The sequence below is a fragment of the Pygocentrus nattereri genome, chromosome 19 (genome assembly GCF_015220715.1).
Source record: "Pygocentrus nattereri isolate fPygNat1 chromosome 19, fPygNat1.pri, whole genome shotgun sequence".
Lineage (NCBI taxonomy): Eukaryota > Metazoa > Chordata > Actinopteri > Characiformes > Serrasalmidae > Pygocentrus > Pygocentrus nattereri.
The window spans coordinates 27,369,575-27,389,880 of record NC_051229.1 but is presented as its reverse complement, the minus strand read 5'-3'; the positions used below and the strand labels follow the sequence as shown (position 1 = coordinate 27,389,880).

General features: G+C 40.7%; 1 protein-coding gene across 3 annotated transcripts in view; it reads right to left on the bottom strand.

Moving 5' to 3' along the window:
- Positions 1–551: 551 nt before the first annotated feature.
- LOC108435733 (period circadian protein homolog 2-like) overlaps positions 552–20,306 on the bottom strand; it is a 29,797-nt gene continuing 10,042 nt past the window's right edge. For 2 of the 3 annotated variants that reach the window (XM_017711755.2, XM_037530954.1), the window contains exons 6-23: positions 18,927–19,128; positions 18,368–18,419; positions 17,449–17,591; positions 17,143–17,221; positions 16,871–16,977; positions 15,946–16,099; positions 15,708–15,816; positions 14,817–14,978; positions 14,154–14,250; positions 13,846–13,984; positions 12,466–12,593; positions 11,673–11,840; positions 11,197–11,436; positions 8,647–9,812; positions 6,111–6,261; positions 4,539–4,710; positions 4,174–4,324; positions 552–2,747 (exon numbers count right to left, since the gene is read on the bottom strand). In XM_017711755.2, the coding sequence (XP_017567244.1) occupies positions 2,619–2,747; positions 4,174–4,324; positions 4,539–4,710; positions 6,111–6,261; positions 8,647–9,812; positions 11,197–11,436; positions 11,673–11,840; positions 12,466–12,593; positions 13,846–13,984; positions 14,154–14,250; positions 14,817–14,978; positions 15,708–15,816; positions 15,946–16,099; positions 16,871–16,977; positions 17,143–17,221; positions 17,449–17,591; positions 18,368–18,419; positions 18,927–19,128 (3,549 nt within the window). In that variant the 3' untranslated portion in view covers positions 552–2,618. The remainder of the gene's footprint in view (positions 2,748–4,173; positions 4,325–4,538; positions 4,711–6,110; positions 6,262–8,646; positions 9,813–11,196; positions 11,437–11,672; positions 11,841–12,465; positions 12,594–13,845; positions 13,985–14,153; positions 14,251–14,816; positions 14,979–15,707; positions 15,817–15,945; positions 16,100–16,870; positions 16,978–17,142; positions 17,222–17,448; positions 17,592–18,367; positions 18,420–18,926; positions 19,129–20,306) is intronic. The other variant, XM_017711756.2, reaches the window with a different exon arrangement.

Genomic DNA, 20,306 nt, shown 5'->3' with positions numbered 1-20,306 from the left:
GGGCCACCCTGCATCATTCCAGCTACTTAGATGTTTAAATCGATACTATTAATGAAAATAAAATATTTAGTGGAACTCAGTATTTCAATTTTTTTAAAAGTTCTTTGGAGGGAATGGTACCAAGCACAAAAATAATTAATTTTAATATTGTGGTTTTCATTAACACTGCAGATATCCACATTAGAAATCACCTTTTGCACTTTAATTTCAGGGCATTTAATTATTAAACACAAAGCTACAGAACTGGGCCCAGGCTATAATCTAAAACACTCTTACAAGACTGAAATAGCTATAATAGAAACTCTTTGTTATGTTTTCCCTTACGGCTGTAAAGTGACTTGCAACACGTGTAAATACCTGCTGGAATGGTCATAATTTCCATATTTCCATATTTTAGACCATGCCTGAATGGTGGTGTGGTGGTCAAAGGATGTTAAATGTTTATCCCTCTCTACTTTCCTATTTTTCTGTGTAAATGTGTAGATGTTCAGTTAGAACACAAGCAGGGCAGAGTTTACCTACTGCGAAAATAAACTAGCAATCAAACTGTAAACAGCTGTGCATCATATTTTATTACAACATAGGAACAGGACAAACCTGACAGCCAGACAGTGACAGATTCTATCAAATATAAAAAGAGGAAAAAAAAGAAAGAGAGAAAATCAAATTCTAACACAGCATACAACACAAACCATGATTAAGAAAAAAACTAAACAAAAAAACAATAATAATAATAAATAAAAACAATATTGGAATTAAAATACATTTTCTAACTAAATCTGGCAGCCGGCCTTTAGAGGTCATTGTTACCACCCCTTTGATTTAATTTCAGACAAAGTGTGTCAAAACAGCTACAACAGTGACTTTGTTTCTCCTCGTCTTCCACTTTTAATAGTCCTGACCCTCAATATTTAAACAAATTTCATAACACTGCAACACATGAGAGCTTAGCGAGCGTCATAAAAAACCCTGTGGAAACGATGACAGCATCTGCTCTCTGGAGAGCAACCACACTCTGCTGGACAGAAAGGTCATTATGTAAAATATAAAAACAATGAAACGGTGAAAATCGTGTCATATACGGAGATAAAAACGCACAGTTAGTTGATTTGGTCCATTTTCTTCTGTCGTTCTGTGCCTTGTTTCAAGTTTCTGAATGTCCGTGATCACAGAAGAGATGAACATTGTTTGCTCATGGTGTAAATGCACCACTGTCCAGCAGTTCTGGTCACTGCTTCACTGTCCTCTTGTCCTTTCAGAGTGTTTTGAGCCCAGTACCTGGTCATAGTTTCCTTCAGAGCCAATGTTATAACTGCAATAAACTGCCCAGATACTGCAGTGTGGTCATCAGGTAGTTTGGTCAATAGCCTCAGGTGCACAGCAGATGTAAGCGCTGGAGTCCCATGTCCATCATAATCCCAAGTAGGTACATTTTTTTTTGGGCTGCGCAATGTCCAAAAGCGTCCTTCACACATTCTTAAAAAATAGTCTTTGATGCAATAATCTTTTTAGAAATGAAGCTTAAGGAAAATACATTTATATCTTCTCATTTTTGGACTTCATGTCAGGGGTGAAGATGACAAACTTTAAATTAATTAATTAGGAATTACCCAACAATAAAAAAAATAATTACTCTAATAACCGTTTACCCTAGTGGTCGGTCACAGTCTGGGGATTTTAGCTACACCGCTTTTACAAGTATACACACACACACACACACACACACACACACACACACACGCACACCTATACAGTAATCTGCAAAAGTCAGAGACCGCCCTTCATTTATTTATTACCACTCAAAATGCCCATTAATTTCATTTTTCAGGACATATTTCTGACGTGATTAGATGTCAGAGAACTGGCTTACATAACGAAAGGAAAAGTCAAAGCAAAATATATGAAAAAGAAAAAAAAGACGTTTACAAAACTGAGTTCAAAAAAATGATTAAAAGTTACATAGAAAGTGGGACTCGTAACAACCTTGCAAGAACTGGAAGACCACCAAAACTGTCCTCATCAGAGAAACGGTACTTAAAAGATTAATCTCTTATAGATTAAAATCCAGCTAACTTCTTCCTTCAGATCTAAAAAAAGAAGACAACTCAGCACTATGGCTCTGAAAGGATGTGTAGCTGTCAAGAAGCCGTTACTGAGAAAATTAATAGACAAAAAAAAGAAGAAAAAAAAATTAGCAAATCAAACAAAGAGGCTGCAGGTGTTGTCAGGACAGTGGGTGGTCCAACCAGGTGTCCAGACCTTAACACACGAGCAGCAGAAAATACTTATGACTGAACTTAAAAAATCAATTCCTGCAGATTCATGCCTAAAATTTTCTGTTAAATCTGTTTTTTCCTGACACTGAAAAAATAATCTCTTGTATTTAATTACTGAAAATTAAATGAATGAGGGGTGGTCTGACTTTTGGACAGTGCTGTAAGTGCTGTACACCCTCACACCTTCACTAGAACTGAAGGTAGGATGATCTGATCTGCTCAGGATGTAAAAACTGTGCTGTCAGGTGTGTGTGAGAGAGAGAGTGTGTGTGTGGGGCAGTGTTCAGCTGAAGGTTTCGGTCACCCCACGCAGGCTGATAAACAACTAGAGTTACAGAGTTGCTAGGAGACAGCCTCTTCCTGTATCTGGGCCACGCCTTCTTCCTGCACCGTCTCTGCTCCCAGAATGCCGAGGTCCATGTCAGGCAGGTCCTCCTCTAATGGAGCATCGTCCTCACAGTACAAACATTCCTACACACACACACACACACAAAAATGTTAACCATCACCTTAAACCCGACAACACAGCATCTAGTAGTGAGCAACATATCAATTTATCCGTTGTACTGGTTGAAATTCATTACTTCGGTCATAACATTTGTACCAGGATACCACAAATAAGTGCAGCACACATACAGTGCAAAACATGTTAATGTTGTCCTGTTTAGCTGAATGGCCGAGTTGGGATGTTTCAGCAAACCCTCATCTCCTGCTGTGTGGTCAGTTGCAGTCTGGGGTTTCTGACGGCATGGATGATTTGTAATGTCCACCAGACTCCAGTAGCGTCTCATGTGTGTACGGTATTGGTAAGTAAGAATGTTTGGGCAATATGAGACGAGTGACTTATGAAATTCACGTCATATCAAGTTGTTTGTATTGTGATTCCTCCATTTAAACTTTGGAACGTATATACTGGAACGAAATGCTGTTCTTCAGGCCCTCACTTCTTAAATATGATTCCTATGACAAAGATTTTGAATAAATATTCTAAATCAGTAATCAAATAGATTAGATATTGTAGTCAATAACCAAATAGGTGCAGGGGTGATAGTGGGAAAAATTCCTGAGCCTGAACTTTTTTTCTCTGCTCGGGAGGTGAGCAGAGTGGGGGTGCTATGTATGCGACACACTTAACACATAACTTGTTGGCCTCTGGGCGCAGATATACGTCTATGTGTAACCCTGATCTTCATTACTGTCAAAGAATTTTTGCTTTTGAATTAGTCCCTTCAATGATAGATTGTGTTGAATTTTGTTGAAATACATGAACAACATTCAGACATGAGATGAACAAACCCAATATAAGCCTATATTTCAGAAGCTTGTGCAGATTACCAGAACTCTTGGGACTAGCAGGCCTGTTCAGGAATCCATACCTGTTTTTAACTAGTCACATACCTTATTGCTTCTATAGCATAGGAGACTACAGATACTACAGCCATACCAAGAACGCTCAGCAGGTGGCAATAACAATACTCCAAAGTAAACTAGGAATTGATTAGTAGCCTAACCATTGACTAAATGACATGAACAAGGACACACTCATTTCTTTTAAAAATATAATAGCAAACTATGCACCATTTATTTTAAATATTTTGAAACAGTTACAGTGCAACAAACTCATAAATATTACTACAGCCCTAAAATTACTATTCAGTTCCGTTTTCCCCTTAATAGGCGTGTTCCATGGCTGAGTTTATACGTTTCGCGTTGACACTTGAAAAAAATTTGCACGTGTATTTCCCGGGATTTCCTACTGAATCTATCAATTTGTTTGGTCAAAGCAAGTCCCCCCCCTCTGTGGGTTCACAGAGAGGCCTATGTGTACCTACTGACCCAGTGAAGAGAGGGCCAAGTTGACCTTGAAAGGTAAAGCAGACTGGTGAAAACCAGATACCTTGACGTCGATAGCTTTGGGTAGCCCCCCTCTTCTCATCCAGGGGTGCTGCTCTATGAGCTCTCTCCTCTGGTCTGAGGTGAAACGTGGCTGACTCTTCTGCATTCGCCGCAAACGCTCACGATCATCACGCAACACCTTCTCCATGTCCCTAAAAAAAGCACAACACAAGTCTTCACACTGTGCAAATAAATCTCTTCCACTTCAACAGAGTTTTAAACGATCTGTCATTTTCTACATGAATTGTAGTTATATTTGTTTAATTCATGCATAAGTAAATTAATCATTCTGTACTTTCGCATTATTTTGCTATAAGTGCTCAAGGACCTCCCTCTCTGCCAGTGATTGAGAGACATGGGACTCACCGTGCTGGCACCTGATAAGTCATCATTACTTTGTCATCAGCATTGGCCATCAGCAGCCAGAGCGGATCTTGAAGGACGTATCTGAAGTTTTGTCCATCTTTTTTCCTCTTATCCTTGTGGTCATTTTCAGAAGAATCAATACTCGCGAAATATTTACTTGTGTTGCTGCTTCCTGTATGTCAAATAAATAATAAAAAAAAGAGTGTGTTATGGTTTGGTGGCAAAAATCCCTATTCACAGTACAATAAAAAAAAACAAAAAAAAAAAAAACGCTGCAAACACAGAAAATACTTATCAACTTGACTACACCTGAACTGCATTTCGCAAAGGCACTACAAAGAACATACATGTGTCTTCAGAAACACACGGAATGCAACGGAAATGTTTCTTCAAGAAAGGGGAAGAAATATCCTTGATGGAAAATCACTGACAGAAGTAGGGAAAACCACCAACACTCGGACTCTCGCATCCCAAATTCGTGGTTAACCTGGCTGGCTAGGTTGCTATCTGACCACTAAATTTTGTCACTGCTGTGTTGCGGTTGTTAATCTGGTGTTACTAGTTAAACTTCTGTGACAGTATGAATGGCTCAGTCCTCTCTGAGCATCCAGTCAGACTGAGATGAGCAGCAGTGAGCAGTGATTGTGTTTTTAACTGCTTTAAAATGAAGAATGAAAACGTCCTTCACATGTCCTTATTAAAGAAGGCCGAGAGGAAGACGTTGTGCTGTGAGACACATAAGCTGGACGTCCGTCCCACCGCCGTCTTTTAAAGATCAGAGCATGAACTTCGTCTCCTCTGCAGACCAGTTTCTGCTCCACTTGTGTTGAACGGTATAAACTCTCACTGTGACGCGACGCACATGCAGACTTAAACTTTCCGATAGGGAATGTAATCGGATTCAGGCGCTTACACCGATATTATTCTTCTATACAACGGATTATTTACAGGATTACCCACCTCGATCAGTCAGATAGAAATTGTATTCGAATGGCCTCAATTGGACTAGACCATTCTGTTTGAAGTGTATAAATGAATGTATTCTATTCTGACTGAGCTATTTGTTGGATTATTAACGGATTACTAGGCTGCATGTAAACGTGGCTAGTGAGACACATACCCATTTTGACCAGGCATTTCCATGTATCTGAAAAGCATCACCAGTGCCCACATATCATCGGATTTTGTGCCTAGAGGAAAGGGGCCACTCACATTAATGATGTCAGTCTCCCGCTGTGTTTGTTGTTAGATAAAAAAATATCCATGCAAATCCTTGTTTAAGTATAAAGGCTGTTGAGGTGGTTTAGACTAACAAATGGGAGCAGAGATGAAAAACTAGATTCTTTCCACTCTGGTGTGATTAAGCACAACTGATTAAGGTGGTCTATGGTCATGTGCATCCCTGACCACCTCCGAAGGTGTTCCGAGTTACTGGCTCACAGTTATTCCCTATTCATATCTGTACTTGGCGCTGTCCACTCATGATCAGATCACCATGCCAGGTGTAAACTGGGCCAAATATTCTTCTGGATGTTCAGGATAGCACCAATGAGTTTGATGTCTCGCACTGACCTGTGCCGCTGTTGGAGGTGTTGCAGCCATTGGAGGCAGAGCCTGTGGAGGCGGAAGTAGCTGAGCCCGAGTCTTCCTGCATCAGCAGCTCCATCAGATCACTGGACGAAGAGTGACCGTCGCTTCGGCTTCCGTCTCCAAGGCGGCAAGACTGAAATATTCACAAGACAAGATATATTTCATCTATCCATGCTCTAATGTATTCTTTCCTAATGTCTGTTGAAAGGCTGGATAAGCTTAACAGAAAGTTCTCACTAAATTTGGGGGTTGGTTAGTGTAGTGGTTAACACCTCTGCCTTCTACGCTGTAGAGTGGGGTTCAATCCCCACCAGGGCAAACACCCTACACTATACCAATAAGAGTCCTTGGGCAAGACTCCTAACACCGCCTTGGCCTTCCTGTGTAAAACGATCAAATTGTAAGTCGCTCTGGATAAGAGCGTCAGCCAAATGCCATAAATGTAAATGTAAGTGTAAATTTAATGAAAATATGTAGTATAACAATTTAGCTTACGTTAAAATATGTTAATTTAGTCAGACATTTAGATTCAGCCATACTTTAAGAAAACCAGAATTTATGTATTTTTCTTGTGAAACTGGTATCACCTGCTATCAATCAAAACCTGGTTGATTCCACTGTCATACCTAATCATGTTGGTAGTTAACCGTACACACCAGTACCGTTGGCTGTATCCATCCTAGATACCGTGGGAAAACCACTGGATAAATTTTTGCTGGTGTTCTAAGATGCAAACATGTATTTTTTAGTTCCCAGAAATCATTAGGCCATCTCTGTAGGCCTTGAAAGCCCTTCTGCTACAGTAACTAGTGGTGCAGGCTACGATGCTAACATTATAGCTGAAGCCAACAAACTTGTTTGCCTAACCTGTCAATCAGATCTTTATCCCTAAAAACCAGTTTAAGATGACAACTACACCCAGTTGAAGCTACAAAAGAACGTCTGACCGCGGCAGACACTGCCTTTTGAGGTGTGAGATATGCACTGTGGAAGAGTTTCTGCGGTGTTTCAGTTTGTAGGCTATAATCAGCACATCTGATGTTAACATCACACTAAGGCCCAATCCCATTTCACCCCTCGCCCCTACCACTTAGCACTATCATCTATTGGTAGGGTGTCCCGATTCTTCTTGAGATAGAGGGGTAGGGCGGAGAGTTAGGGCTACAAGACCCTCCAAATGAAGGTTTTTCAGAGACTCACTCCAAACAGAGTGATATGAGAAGAAAAACAGCAAGCAACCAAAAAAAAAAAAAAAAAAAACCAAAAACCCAATAAACAACAACAAAAAAAAAAAAGATGTGAGATAATTACAATAACCATTGTATTACCTTCATGTCATTTCAGTGTTTTATGGTCATTTACTTCATAACAAGCATAAAAAACCTCTAATAGTACGCAAATGTCTTGGTAGCTACCTAGCTAAATTTCCCGTCCCACCTTAAATGGTGCAGCAGTCCTGACACCTGAAATTCCAGTATGTAACTGCTGAGTGAGGTTGGTTAGTGTAGTGGGTAACACCTCTGCCTTTTACGTTGTAGACTGGGGTTCAATCCCCCACCTGGGCAAGCACCCTACACTATACCAGTAAGAGTCCTTGGGCAACACTCCTAACACCACCTTCGCCTATCTGTGTAAAACGATCAAATTGTAAGTCACTCTGGATAAAAGCATCGCCAAATGCCGTAAATGTAACTGCTGCTCCATTTAAGTGAATATCTGAATTCAGCTTCGTATCACTGAAGAATTAGGGTGGGTGACAATAAATAATTGCCCCCCTCTTTGAAGGCGTATGATCCCTAAATGTAACTAAAGCCCAGCAGTGAGGAGCTGAACTTTCCCCTCCTCTGCCGTCCCTGCAGACGGGCAGGGTCACCGCTAGTAGCAAGCAAAATTTATTTATATAGCGCTTTTTACAACAGGTGTTGTCACAAAGCAGCTTTACAGAACAATCAGTATTACAGAGAGAAGAGAAAAGAAGAAAGAAAATCCGGGTCCGAGCCCCCATGAGCAAGCCAGCGGCGACGGTGGCAAGGAAAAACTCCCTAAAAGAGGAAGAAACCTTGAGAGGAACCAAGACTCAGAAGGGGAACCCATCCTCCTATGGTCGACACCGGACAGCAAACATTATTAGTCTGTTAATGAAGTCTTGAACCCTTTTTGATGCTATATAGAACCCTTTTCAGCCTTTTCTACATAGAACCATCTATCTGAAGAACCATTTCATGCTGCAAAGAACCTTTTAATTATGCAATGGGTTCTTTGAGCATTTATGGTTCTATATAGAACCAATTTCTTTACTAAAGAACCCCTGAAGAACTATCCTGTTTAAGATTGCATCCAAGTACCCTTATGGATCAGAGACAAAAAATGCTATTTACCTCCAACGTCCAGCATTTCAGCAGTTTCTCTACTAACTGCTTATTATTATTATGTATTTACTGGTCGACTAGTCCATGCAACAGTCATCACATATAACATCACTACTCCATTTATACCAAATGCAAATAATGTCTCTCACCTGCTGTGCCTCCCCTGCTGCAGCAGTGGCGCTGCTGCTGACCACGTTGCTCTTCTCCAGTGCTGAGCTGCATATCCCCTGGGATCCAGAAGGGGCCGCTGTGCTGTGTGAGTCTGGCTTGTCCTCAAGCTGTAGCAGGTCTAGCTGCAGGGGAGAGCTACAGTGGGACCCAAAAAGTGGAGGAGAATGGAGTGAGGGAGGCAGGGATGGCCCATCTGGGGCTTCATTTGCAGGAGGTTTGGGATCAGAAGTTATCCTGTACGGAGGGAACGGCGTCTGTGCAGTAAATTGGGTCTGCATTTGAAACGGCTGCGGGGGGTTGAAGGGAGTTTGGGGCTGAAAAGTTTGCTGCTGGTTATCGAAGGGCTGCTGAGGTTGAAATGGTTGCTGGGCAGTGTAGCCTTGCTGAGGTTGAAAAGGTTGCTGGGAACTGTATGCTGTTTGAGGTTGGAAAGCTTGCTGGACTGTGTAAGTCTGCTGCGGTTGAAAGGGTTGCTGGGTATTGTAGGCTGGCTGGGGCTGAAAGAGTTGCTGTGTGGCATAAGCTTGTTGGGGCTGGAAAGGTTGTTGGGTGCTGTACGCTTGTTGTGGCTGAGGAGGTTGAAAGGGTTGCTGGGTAGTGTAGTTTTGTTGTGGTTGGAGGGCTTGCTGGGGGTTTACAGTTGGTTGGTGCTGAAAGGGTTGCTGGTTGGTGTAGGCTTGTTGGGGTTCTGCATAGAAAGGTGGGCGTGGCGCTGTGCTGAGTTGAGGAAACACATAATTGGGCAAAACAAACGCCACCACTGGTGTAACTAATGGGGCAGGGTATGGTGGGGCAGTGGGTGCCACCTGAGCATTCGGAGCCTCTGCAAAGCTTCCAGCTGGGTTCCGTTCGCCACTGGGGGGCAGTGTAGTTGCAGGTGGAGGAGCAGCTGTGTAAAGTGGATATCCTGGGACCAAAGTAGGGTATGGAACTGAAAAGGCAGACTGAGATGCCTCAGATGGAGACCAGGACGTTTGATTCAGGCTCTGCAGAGGTGGCCGGCGCATCCGCTGAGACACAGCGCTGTCTGACGAATCAGGTTTGTTTATGCGAGGTTTCTTTGACTTCCTGGTTCGCCCGCTACGTTTAGTGGTCGGTTCTGCAGCAGAAATGCCTGGTTTGGATGCATGAGGTCCTGGTAGTCCTAAAAGAAACATACACGGAGTTTAGAGAAAGACAGACCCTACAGCAACGACACAATGAAAAAAATCTACTTAACACGACTATAATACTGGTTTGAAGCAAGTGTGATTATTTAGGCAGGAAGTTTTCACAACGCTAATTGGTGAGATAAAAGCTTCCATTACTTGTTAGATCAGGTGTCTGCAACATGTGGCTCCTTTCCTGCCCTGTCATGGCTCCACAGCTGAATCAGATCAGTAGGTAATAATAAAATAATCCTCCTTTACAGTAAAATAAAGCTCTGCTGATCCTTCAACACAGTTTAACAGTAAATGGTCTTAAACGCTGGAGTTAATGTAGAACTGCTGATTCACCCTTTAACCCTGAAGATCAGCACAGACGGCTGGTTACCATAGCAACACAGACGACAGTCTCGCCCAGCTAGTAGCTAACGACACAGCAAAAGAGAGATTTAAGACGAAGATCAATAATTTGGAGATGAATGGATTTATTTACATTTATAAATCACTCCAGGTGGTTTCCTGATACGTTTAATCTGCAACGAGAAACTATCAAACACTAAATCATCGCAAAGCTGCAGTCAGCTTCTCATTCGCCAGCTTGTTCGAATTTTCCCATTCCACCTTAAATGGTGCAATTCGAACAAGAAGCTGGTGAATGAGAAGTGCCTTCAGCCTTGTAAAAAGTCAAACATTGAGAGACATTTTACGAGAAACTGTTCTACTTTTGATGAAAAGTTTCCTGCTGGAGATGCGAGAAAAGCTGCTATGGTGGTATGATTTATGTTCTGTTTTTTTCAGCCTGTACTAGAACATTAGCACATAATGAGACATATTTACAGCCAAAAATGGTGAAATGGGACATGAAATGCTTTGGCTCCTAAGGTGGTTTGAATTTTGTTGAAAGGACAAAATGGCTCTTTTTAAGATTTGGGCTGCGAGCCCTGTGTTCTTTAGTTTTGCACTGGAGCTCATAGGCTAATGAAGCTAATAAGGAATGGAAACTTATACCCCACCAATTAGCATACTTTGCCTGCATTGTCACTAAAAAAAAAAAAACAGTAAATATGAATACTGGCTGAATTGGTGCCTGACAGAGTTCATTCTATTCCAAAAAGGGTCACAATGTGGTCCTGGGGGTCTATAGTCTATAATTTCTGATGTGTAGGGCAGGAGTGGTGGGAGGAGGAAAGAGGGGCTTTTTAACCCTAAAAGAAGCATTACCCTGAAAAAGGTAAAGAGCCCCTGTTCTATTACAAATCAGGTTTTTTGTCCACCACAGATGTAGAATTAAACCAAATCAGCATTTGTTTTAATCCATGCTTGTTCAACAGCCCCCTGAGCTGCAAATCTACGCATGAAACTCTGTCTGCGTGTGTATTCTACCATCGTTAGCTTGTCCGCGGTTTCTGGCCGCATTAGCTGGACCATCTTTCTGTAGCGTCCAGCTCTGGCACAATTCTTTGCAGCGACTCAGGAACGCCTGCTCCTCTTTCTGTGTGTGCGCAGCCAGAACCTGTTTGGTCAGCCCCAACTTCCGGTAGGCCCCCTGCTCCACTGTGGGCGGAGACACGACGCTGACGGGCGCAGGAGGGGCAGGGCTTTCTGCTACATCCTCAATGATCTCTGCAAATGTAAGTAGATGAAAGTACAGACAGACAGATAGTAAGAAAGATATTTAATGTTTCACACAATGGACAGCACTAAATTAAAGTAAAACAGGACTAATTATGCAGGTAATAGAACATGCAGTTGGTCAGTGTTAGGCTTATCATGTTAGGCTATTTGGCATATTACAAAGGCCAGTGTTATCTGTGTGATGTTTACAAAAAATGTGTGTGCACATTTGTGTGTGTTTGTACCGGATTCTGGCTGCTTCTTGTCTCCCACATGTACAATAGTGCTGCTGTATGAACACTGAGAGGTGATGGACACCACACTCTCTGGTTTAGTGGGCAGGGGTAAAGGAGCCAAAGTTCCACTGACCACAGCAGCAGGGCCAGCCAGAGGCTTCTTACTGGATCTAGGATCTAAAAACAATTAACATAAAGACACATTCAGTGTAACTTCTTAGAACATCTAACATCTGTCAACGTAGGAACTAAAGTTTAATAGACTCTATGCTAGATATTACAGTATATTTTTTATATATATATATATATATATATATATATATATATATATATATATACACACACACATATATACACACATATATACACACACACATACACACATCAATTCAATCCAAATGACGTTTGTCACATGACATTTATACAGGTGAGTGGAAAAACCTGTAGCACTTAAATATGCAAAAATATATATACAAAACAAAAATATATACACATTAGACTCTAAATACATAGCTATATACGCAATATACACATTAGTGCACACAAGTATTATAGTTATTAGTTATAGTAGCCTTGATAAACACCAGTAGGCCGGCAACAATGAAGATATTTTATTTTGCGCATAACCTTTTTTATCAGGAGACAAAATTGTTAAGATGTAGGCTTTTAAAGCTGAGCAATATAGGCTCATAAAAATATTATTCAAAACTTTAAAACATTTTTTAAAATTGTTTAATGATTAGGTTTGAAAACGATACTACAAATGTTCAAAATGCAGTGTGGTTTTGGTAGCACTGGTCACCTTGCAGGCTCTGCAGGGCTCCATCTGATCCTTTCTTTTCCTCGTCTGAGTTAGAGGAGGTGGTGTTGGAGGAAGAGAACTGGTACTTGCGCTTCACTGTGATGGGTACATTACAACTCTCCAAATACCTGAAACACACAGACAGGTGAATGTGGTAAGTCATTTCTGATTGGTCACTCTCATACGGTGGTGCCAACATGGTCTCAGAGCACTACGGCTGATGATCAGCCTAAAATGTTTCATGTTGATATATTGGCTGATGTATTGGTTGGCTGAAACTGATGATCCACAGTTCTATTGCTATCAGTGCAAATGCATTGTAAAGATTTGACCTTGCCATGTCATCAAGATAAAGCAAGTCTTTGGACACTTGAGCTGTGGGGAGCTGAATATGAGCAAGTGCCTTTTTAAATTTACAACAGTAATACAGGCTGAAAACAAACAAACCAAAACCACAGAGTGTTTGAACTAACAATGAGAACATTTACATTCAATTAATTATCTGAGAACTGTAGAAAATTAGATTGACAGTAATTCGTTTAACGTGTTCACATGCACTCAGTTAATCGGATAATGGGAAAACTCCAGGGGCCGAATCTGATCCGGTTTAGTCTCCATGGCGACTTAAGTATGGACTGAATTTAAGACAGAAGCTGTACACCAGTTCCTAACTTCACAATCTCATCATGAACTCCAGCTCAGAAAACAGCATCACACAAACATCCTAACTGGACTAAACCTCCTAAATCCTGTCCTAAATTTAGGATGGGGTCCTGAAGGCAGGGACCTGACTTCTGTATAAGGCCCGTTTCTCTGGTTTTGAGGCGGCTGAGTCAGGCAGCGTAGTTCACTACCAGCATAATGAGCTCCATTTATTTCTACTGTAAAACGCGGCTTTCACTGGGAGATGTTTTTCTTTTCTAACTCTGCGTTTTAAACATCTCAGACGCTGCCAACTCGAACTTGAAACCCTTTAATTTTGAAGGAATTTACAGTATTGATTTTGGTTTGTCTGTCTGAATTTACATGACCAATTTTTGTAAAAGCTCCCTTCAGATTAACAGAACATGTGTTTTATGATCTACACATATCATTATATGCTTACAATTTACTGCTGAAAGCCAAACATCTCAGATGCTCTTTGTGTTATTTTATAAAAGTAACCCACATCCCCATGTCTGGCCCACAGTAACAGACAGAAATGCATTTTAATCTGTATTTTTATATATATTTGAAAAAAGTCAAAGGTGGGGTAACCATCAGACTGTACACTGTCAAATTGTGGCACGATAAAGAGCCTAAGCTCCAGGGGAAAATTAGTGCTGTAAAATATCTACCAAAGTTCTACAGTACACTATGAACATAATCATTTACACATACCTTATCACACTATCCAAACAGCTGATCTGCTGATAAGAGTACAAAGTTTGGTCCCTTAGTTCCCCCACTGCTGCAGTACCACCAGGGCTGACCACCAGGGCTGCGTCTTTCTGCTTCAAGGCTGGAGCCTTTAACCCTGCTGCACACACATACACTTCACATTGACTCCACTGATAACAAAGGAACAAAATACTCAGAGCATTAAGCCTTAAACTATTCCTTTCATGTTACTATACACACATTTATTCTTTATTTTATTTATGATTTATTTAATGCATTTTTAAGATAAAACATTTCAGATTTCTTACTTTCTGCACTCTTTTTCTGATCGGATTTAGCAGTGGAGACCTGCTGGTCCTGAGTCTTCAGCATCTGAACTCCTTTACAAATCTCTTTAAACGTTCTCTGTACAAAAAAAATACAAAACAAAATTAAGGGTCAAAACGAAAACATCCATTAATTTTTTTCTCCGCCTGTATCTGTAAAACTCCAACATTTGGTATAGTGGCATCCACCGGTGTAACCATATGTCAAGTTCGTTGAGTATAAATCTCACGTTTGCTGTAAGCAAACAAACTTGTTTTTTAAAGCTGATGTGTTGGCAGTTTGGTAATTTCTGAAAAACGTTCTGAAAAGTGTCAGGAAAATGCATTATTTGCTTAATTTAACACACTGGGAAAAAATAAACCATAAAATGTGAACCGTGCAGAAGTTATGGCACAGTTTTATTTTTTTATGTAAAAATGTCGTATTTAAATGTGCCATGTAGCAGATGTGTTTACTTATTTTCACTTGGAAAGTCAACAAACCCCGTAACATTTGCTTCTGACGGTATAGACAGCTTAGCTCTAATGAGAAAATATAAGAGTGAAAGCAACCAGGGGACAGTGGTTTGCGTGTGTGTGTGTGTGTGTGTGTGTGCGTGCGTGCGTGCGTGCGTGCGCGTGCGTGTGTGTGTGTGTAGAGCTCACTGGTTTGGTCTTGCTTCCCTCCTCCTGGCCAGTGTTGCTGTTGCCCGTGGCCATGTTCCCATTACTGTTGCTATCACTGGACGAGGCCACGCTGAGCAGGTGATCGTGAGAACCGTTGCTGCCGTGGCTACCGTAACCGCTAGAGCCCAAACTGTGCACCGGCTGACAGACAAACATATATTATAAATATACATATACATACAGTATTGTCCAGCAGTGAGAGAGATATGTACATATTATTATTATTAGGGAAAATGTGACTCCTAACATCTGTGCTCCCATCCAGAGAGAGGAGACAATCAAGCTGCTTCAGATCTGAAAACATCCACAAGTGTTTCTGTCTATTCTTCCAACTCAATGCTCAACAGCTCAAGAAATAGCCAAAAAAGAAGAAACAATGGACAGATCATCCCAGAGCCCAGACCTCCGCATCATTTACTGTGTTTTACTCGGATTGTGTGAAGCAGAAAACTTTTAACTTCTAAGTGGAAAAATATCACTGAAGATTTCTTGGTTAAATTAAAAAAAAAAACAATGGAAACAATGGAAACTGGAATAAACGCAAAGTAAGGACACAAGCACATACAATTTTGATATATTTACATGTTAACGCTTTCTGTTTTTATTTTTTTGTGACATCAAAAGATGAGTAATGGTGAGTACGGTTGATTGATTAATGAATATATTAACACATACTTAATTTTAATTGGAACATTCATTGTTTTAATGAGGGGTGGTCTCTGACTTTTACACAGTATTTTATATATATATATATATATATATATATATATATATATATATATATATAAAGAAAAGAAAATATATATTCTTCTGGGGTATCTGCGTGATTCAGTATCTTGTGTATGTGTGTGTGGGTGAGTGTGTGTGTACCTGTAGCAGTAATTTGTGTATCTGCTCAGTGATTTCCTGAATGTCTGAGTCCATGATTTTCCCTTCAGTGAAAGCAGGAGCAGAAAACACGTCTTCATTCACGGGGCCCCTATAACACACGCAGAGGTACATACATGGGTATGTGCACCTGTCGACACAGAGGTGTGTAGACACATGCCAGATCTACAGTGGTGGTGTCATCCAAGACTGTGTCTATGCCTGTGTGTTGCATACTCACATGCGGACTTTGTGTCTTCCGATAACGAAGGACACCTTCCGGCTCCAGGGGTTGACAAAGCTGGACCAACTAGTGTCTATGGTCACGTATTCGCCGTTACGAGCACAGAAACGGATGGATGAGTGATCGAAAGGCTGCCCCATGTACTGCAGAACTGCATAAAACACAACAAGAAAACATGAGTGTGTGCGCATGTCTTTTTAGCTGTACAACTGAACAGGCTCTTTTTGTTACAAGACTGATGTAAATGAGTAAATGACCTAAAAAAAATGACTAATTTTTATCAAGCTGATTGAACAATAAGCCAAAAAGCCAGTGCAACGAAAAAAAGACACAATACATTTGATGAACAGTATCTGATGACTTCATTCATAAGTACACTGCCTACTTCTCCTCCCAAGCTGAGTCAAATGTGTGACATTTTGGTTATAATGTTATGATATTACATTAGATTACATAAGATTAAATTTAGCTTTTTTGAAATTCCTCACAGAGGCAGAATAGGACATACTGCATCATACCAGAAATAACAGCCATGTATGGTCAAATATGACTGCAAAATGAGTGGAAAGCAATATTTGTTATATGCACAGTGGATGTACTTTAATGACTGATATACATTAAACCACAAATCTGAAGGTTATCTTTTCACCATGCAAAGTTCAAAACTCCATAATATACAAAATTCAACTGCACTGTCTTTCTAATGTCAATAGCTGTATTTAATACACAAAATGTAATTAATATATCCTGCATTACCTATCTTTGCATTATATTTGCGCAGACCATTATACATGTAGCAAACCAGGGTTTGATTCCCCAGCCAGGCACAATGTACCAGTGAGAGTCCTTGGGCAACACTCTTCATGCCCACTCACCTTCTATTTGCATACCTCTGTAACATGAATAAAACTTAGTTTCTTACTCTTGCGGTGCACTGCCAGCATCAGCGGCCTGTCATTGGGGTGAAGGTGAAGAAGGACAGGGGTCCCAATTAGGTCTTGTGGCAGATAGCCCAACAGAGGCACGGCCCTACAACACAGACAAGAGTGTTACACAAAGCCAGAGAGCAATGCACTTCTGATCTAAAATAGATCACATAATTCACATCACTCCTCGCCATCCTTTTCTGATGAAGCTTTCAAATGACAGATCATCATAATTGATCATCGTCATATTGCCCACCCCTAAACACACCTCTCATCAACGTCCTGAAACACACAATTGGGTGTGTGTGTTGTGGTGAAGATCCTCTTGTCTGGAGGAATCCGAGGTGCTACAGAGAGATACAGAAACACACATCACAATCAAAACTGAGCCACAGATTAATTTGTCAGGTTTACATTCATTTAAATATTGTTTACAGAGCAAAAAGCAACAGTAGCAAACAGCTCAGTCAGTAAAGTCTATACAGACAGGAGAGCAAATATGTTGTGTAGGATTTTTTTAAAGTGGTGTATTGTGACTGTGTGTGTGTGTGAGTGTGTGTGTGTGTATAATTACCCTCATATCCTGAGTGAACTCGCTCTGCCAGGATTAAACAGCAGAAATGTTCCTCTGACAGCTCTGCATCCTGAACCTTCATCAGATACGGGGTCATCCTGAATGGATAATACTGCAGGCCACCTTCCTTCTCCTTACCGCCACTGTACACAAATACACAATACAGATTATATTTAATCAAATTATGCCTCATTTATATTACATATAGCGATCAGGCATAACATCATGGCCACCAGCTTGTTTCTACGCTCATTGTCCACTTTATCAGCTCCACTTACTGTATAGCTGCACTCTGTAGTTCTACAGTTACAGACTGTAGTCCATCTGTTTCTCTGATACTCTGTTACCCTGTTCTTCAGTGGTCAGGACCCCCATGGACCCTCACAGAGCAGGTACTATTTGAGTGGTGGATCATTCTCAGCACTGCAGTAACGCTCATGTGGTGGTGGTGTGTTAGTGTGTGTTGTGCTGGTCTGAGTGGATCAGACACAGCAGTGCTGCTGGAGTCTTTAAATACTGTGTCCACTCACTGTCCACTCTATTAGACACTCCTACCTTGTCGGTCCACTTTGTAGATGTAAAGTCAGAGACGACAGCTCATCTGCTGCTGCACAGTTTGTGTTGGTCATCCTCTAGTCCTTCATCAGTGGTCACAGGACGCTGCTGACTAGATATTTTTGGTTGTTGGACGATTATCAGTCCAGCAGTGACACTGAAGTGTTTAAAAATGGGTTAAAGGGGGTAACAGAGTATCAGAGAAACAGATGGACTACAGTCTGTATCTGTAGAACTACAGAGTGCAGCTATACAGTAAGTGGAGCTGATAAAGTGGACAATGAGTGTAGCAGTGCTGTAATATTGGCACAAATATCTTTCTGTCTTTCTCTCCATCAGGAGACGACAGGACAAGTTGTCTCACCTGATTCGGCAGAAGAAGGATTTTTCCCGCATGAACTCTGTGGAGGATGACTCTGTGTGACAAAAGGCGAAAGAGAAGAACGGCCTGTTACTGATGTAACAACTGAATAAATGATGTGGCGAGAGATTCAGTAAACTGACCCACTCTCGTCCAGATATTTTTTAGGAGGTGGAACATTCTAAATAAATAAATAAATAAATAAATAAATAAATAAATAAATTTTGCAGTGTAATATATCTGTAAATGCTAGGGATGCAACAATGGTTGTTTCTGTAGAATGACCCTTTAAATAAATTAAATGGTACTTAATGAAGCTCTTATGCACATACCCAGTAGCTAGGGCTAACTCAGGGAAGTTGAGCAAATGTTAACTGTGGCAAACAAAAACATATTTAGACAAGAATGCAGCAGTTTCTCTTTAGGTTGTTAATGTTTTGCAGAACATGTCCAACCTTGCAGTGATTGCACTATAAAGTGGTGGACAGTTACTGCAACAACAAGGAGTGGTTTAGGGGAAAGTGGATGGTGTGTAAGTGTGTGTTTAAGTGTGTATACGTACCTGCTCCGGTGCACATGCTCCAGGCGGGCAGTCTGTACGGTGTGGTGAAGCTGTAGAAAACGCTGACGTCCTGTGGCGTCAGAAACTCCACAAACTTCCGGTCCTTAAACTCGTCCTTCCTGTAGTGCAGAATCCCTGCAGCCTGCTCTGATATGTACACGATTTTACCCGTGATCAGAGACACCGCTACTGCGAAGATATCCTAAACGCATGGGAAACAATGTTTATGATTATCATTGTACATACAGATGCCCATCAAAAGTGTGCGGGAGGCCTTGCTTTCTTTTGAAGTTTTCAAAATATTCATTCATTTTCACTCTTGCTTTTTAATGATGATTTTGTTACCATAGAGCAGCTGTTTGCTTGTATGTTTACAAGATTACACTTAGCTTTAACAACCAGCTTCATGTTCATCATGACTTTCTGGGTATCAAGAGCAGGAATGAATAACAATTTAAGATTTTATTTTTCCCCAAATTATTGTGAAAAACAGATATTCCAACTTTTGTCCCACAGGTGTTTAAACAGCTGGTATGAATAGGTATGAATGCTGACAAGTGCTGACATCACAACCAGGGAATAAAATGTCATTAAGCTCAAAGCAGTTAGTAATATTGGTAAATGTTTGCAATGAAATGAAACAGTTTAATTACACGTCTTCTTGATTTGTGATTTTAAGACCTCTACATCTGTGATCTTTAATGTCCTCTACATGGAAGAAAGCCATTTCTACAAATGCACAACTTGTTATTTGAGTTTAACATTTTGGAAGGGAAAAAAAATAGAAAATGTTCAATGTGCCATAACTTTTCTACAGCCTCAAGTTTGTTTTATTACCCCCCCCCCCCCCCCCCCAATACGTCTTCTCTGTAGAGAATGTATGAACTAAGTTGACCATGCATGTGATATTGTTTTTTCTCTGAATAAACCTGCTTGCTGTAATATGTTTTGCTACTGCAAACCCATAAGTAAATCACTTTTTTTGGTACCTGCATTTTAAAAACATAGATATTCTCAAACGGTTTGACTGACAGTGTATTTACAATTGGAAATTTGACTGTTTCTATGTTTTAACATGGAAACTCAATGTGGAAATTCTTTATCTTTTTCCTGCACTGTGCTGTTGACTGCAAAATCTGCAATGATGCCAACATGTAGGCAGGATGTTTACATGTTTAAGCATATATTATGTGTCTAAATGTCTGCTGATCCAACGTTTGTTTAGAAAACACTGAGGGTATAAAAACATAGTGGATGGAGCTCCATTACTCCAGAGAACACTCCAATTCCAATTGTAAGGCAGCCTAGTTAAACCCCCTAAAATTACAGTGTACACAGTGCAGAGGAAACAAGTATGGGGAACATATCTGGGAGCTCTCT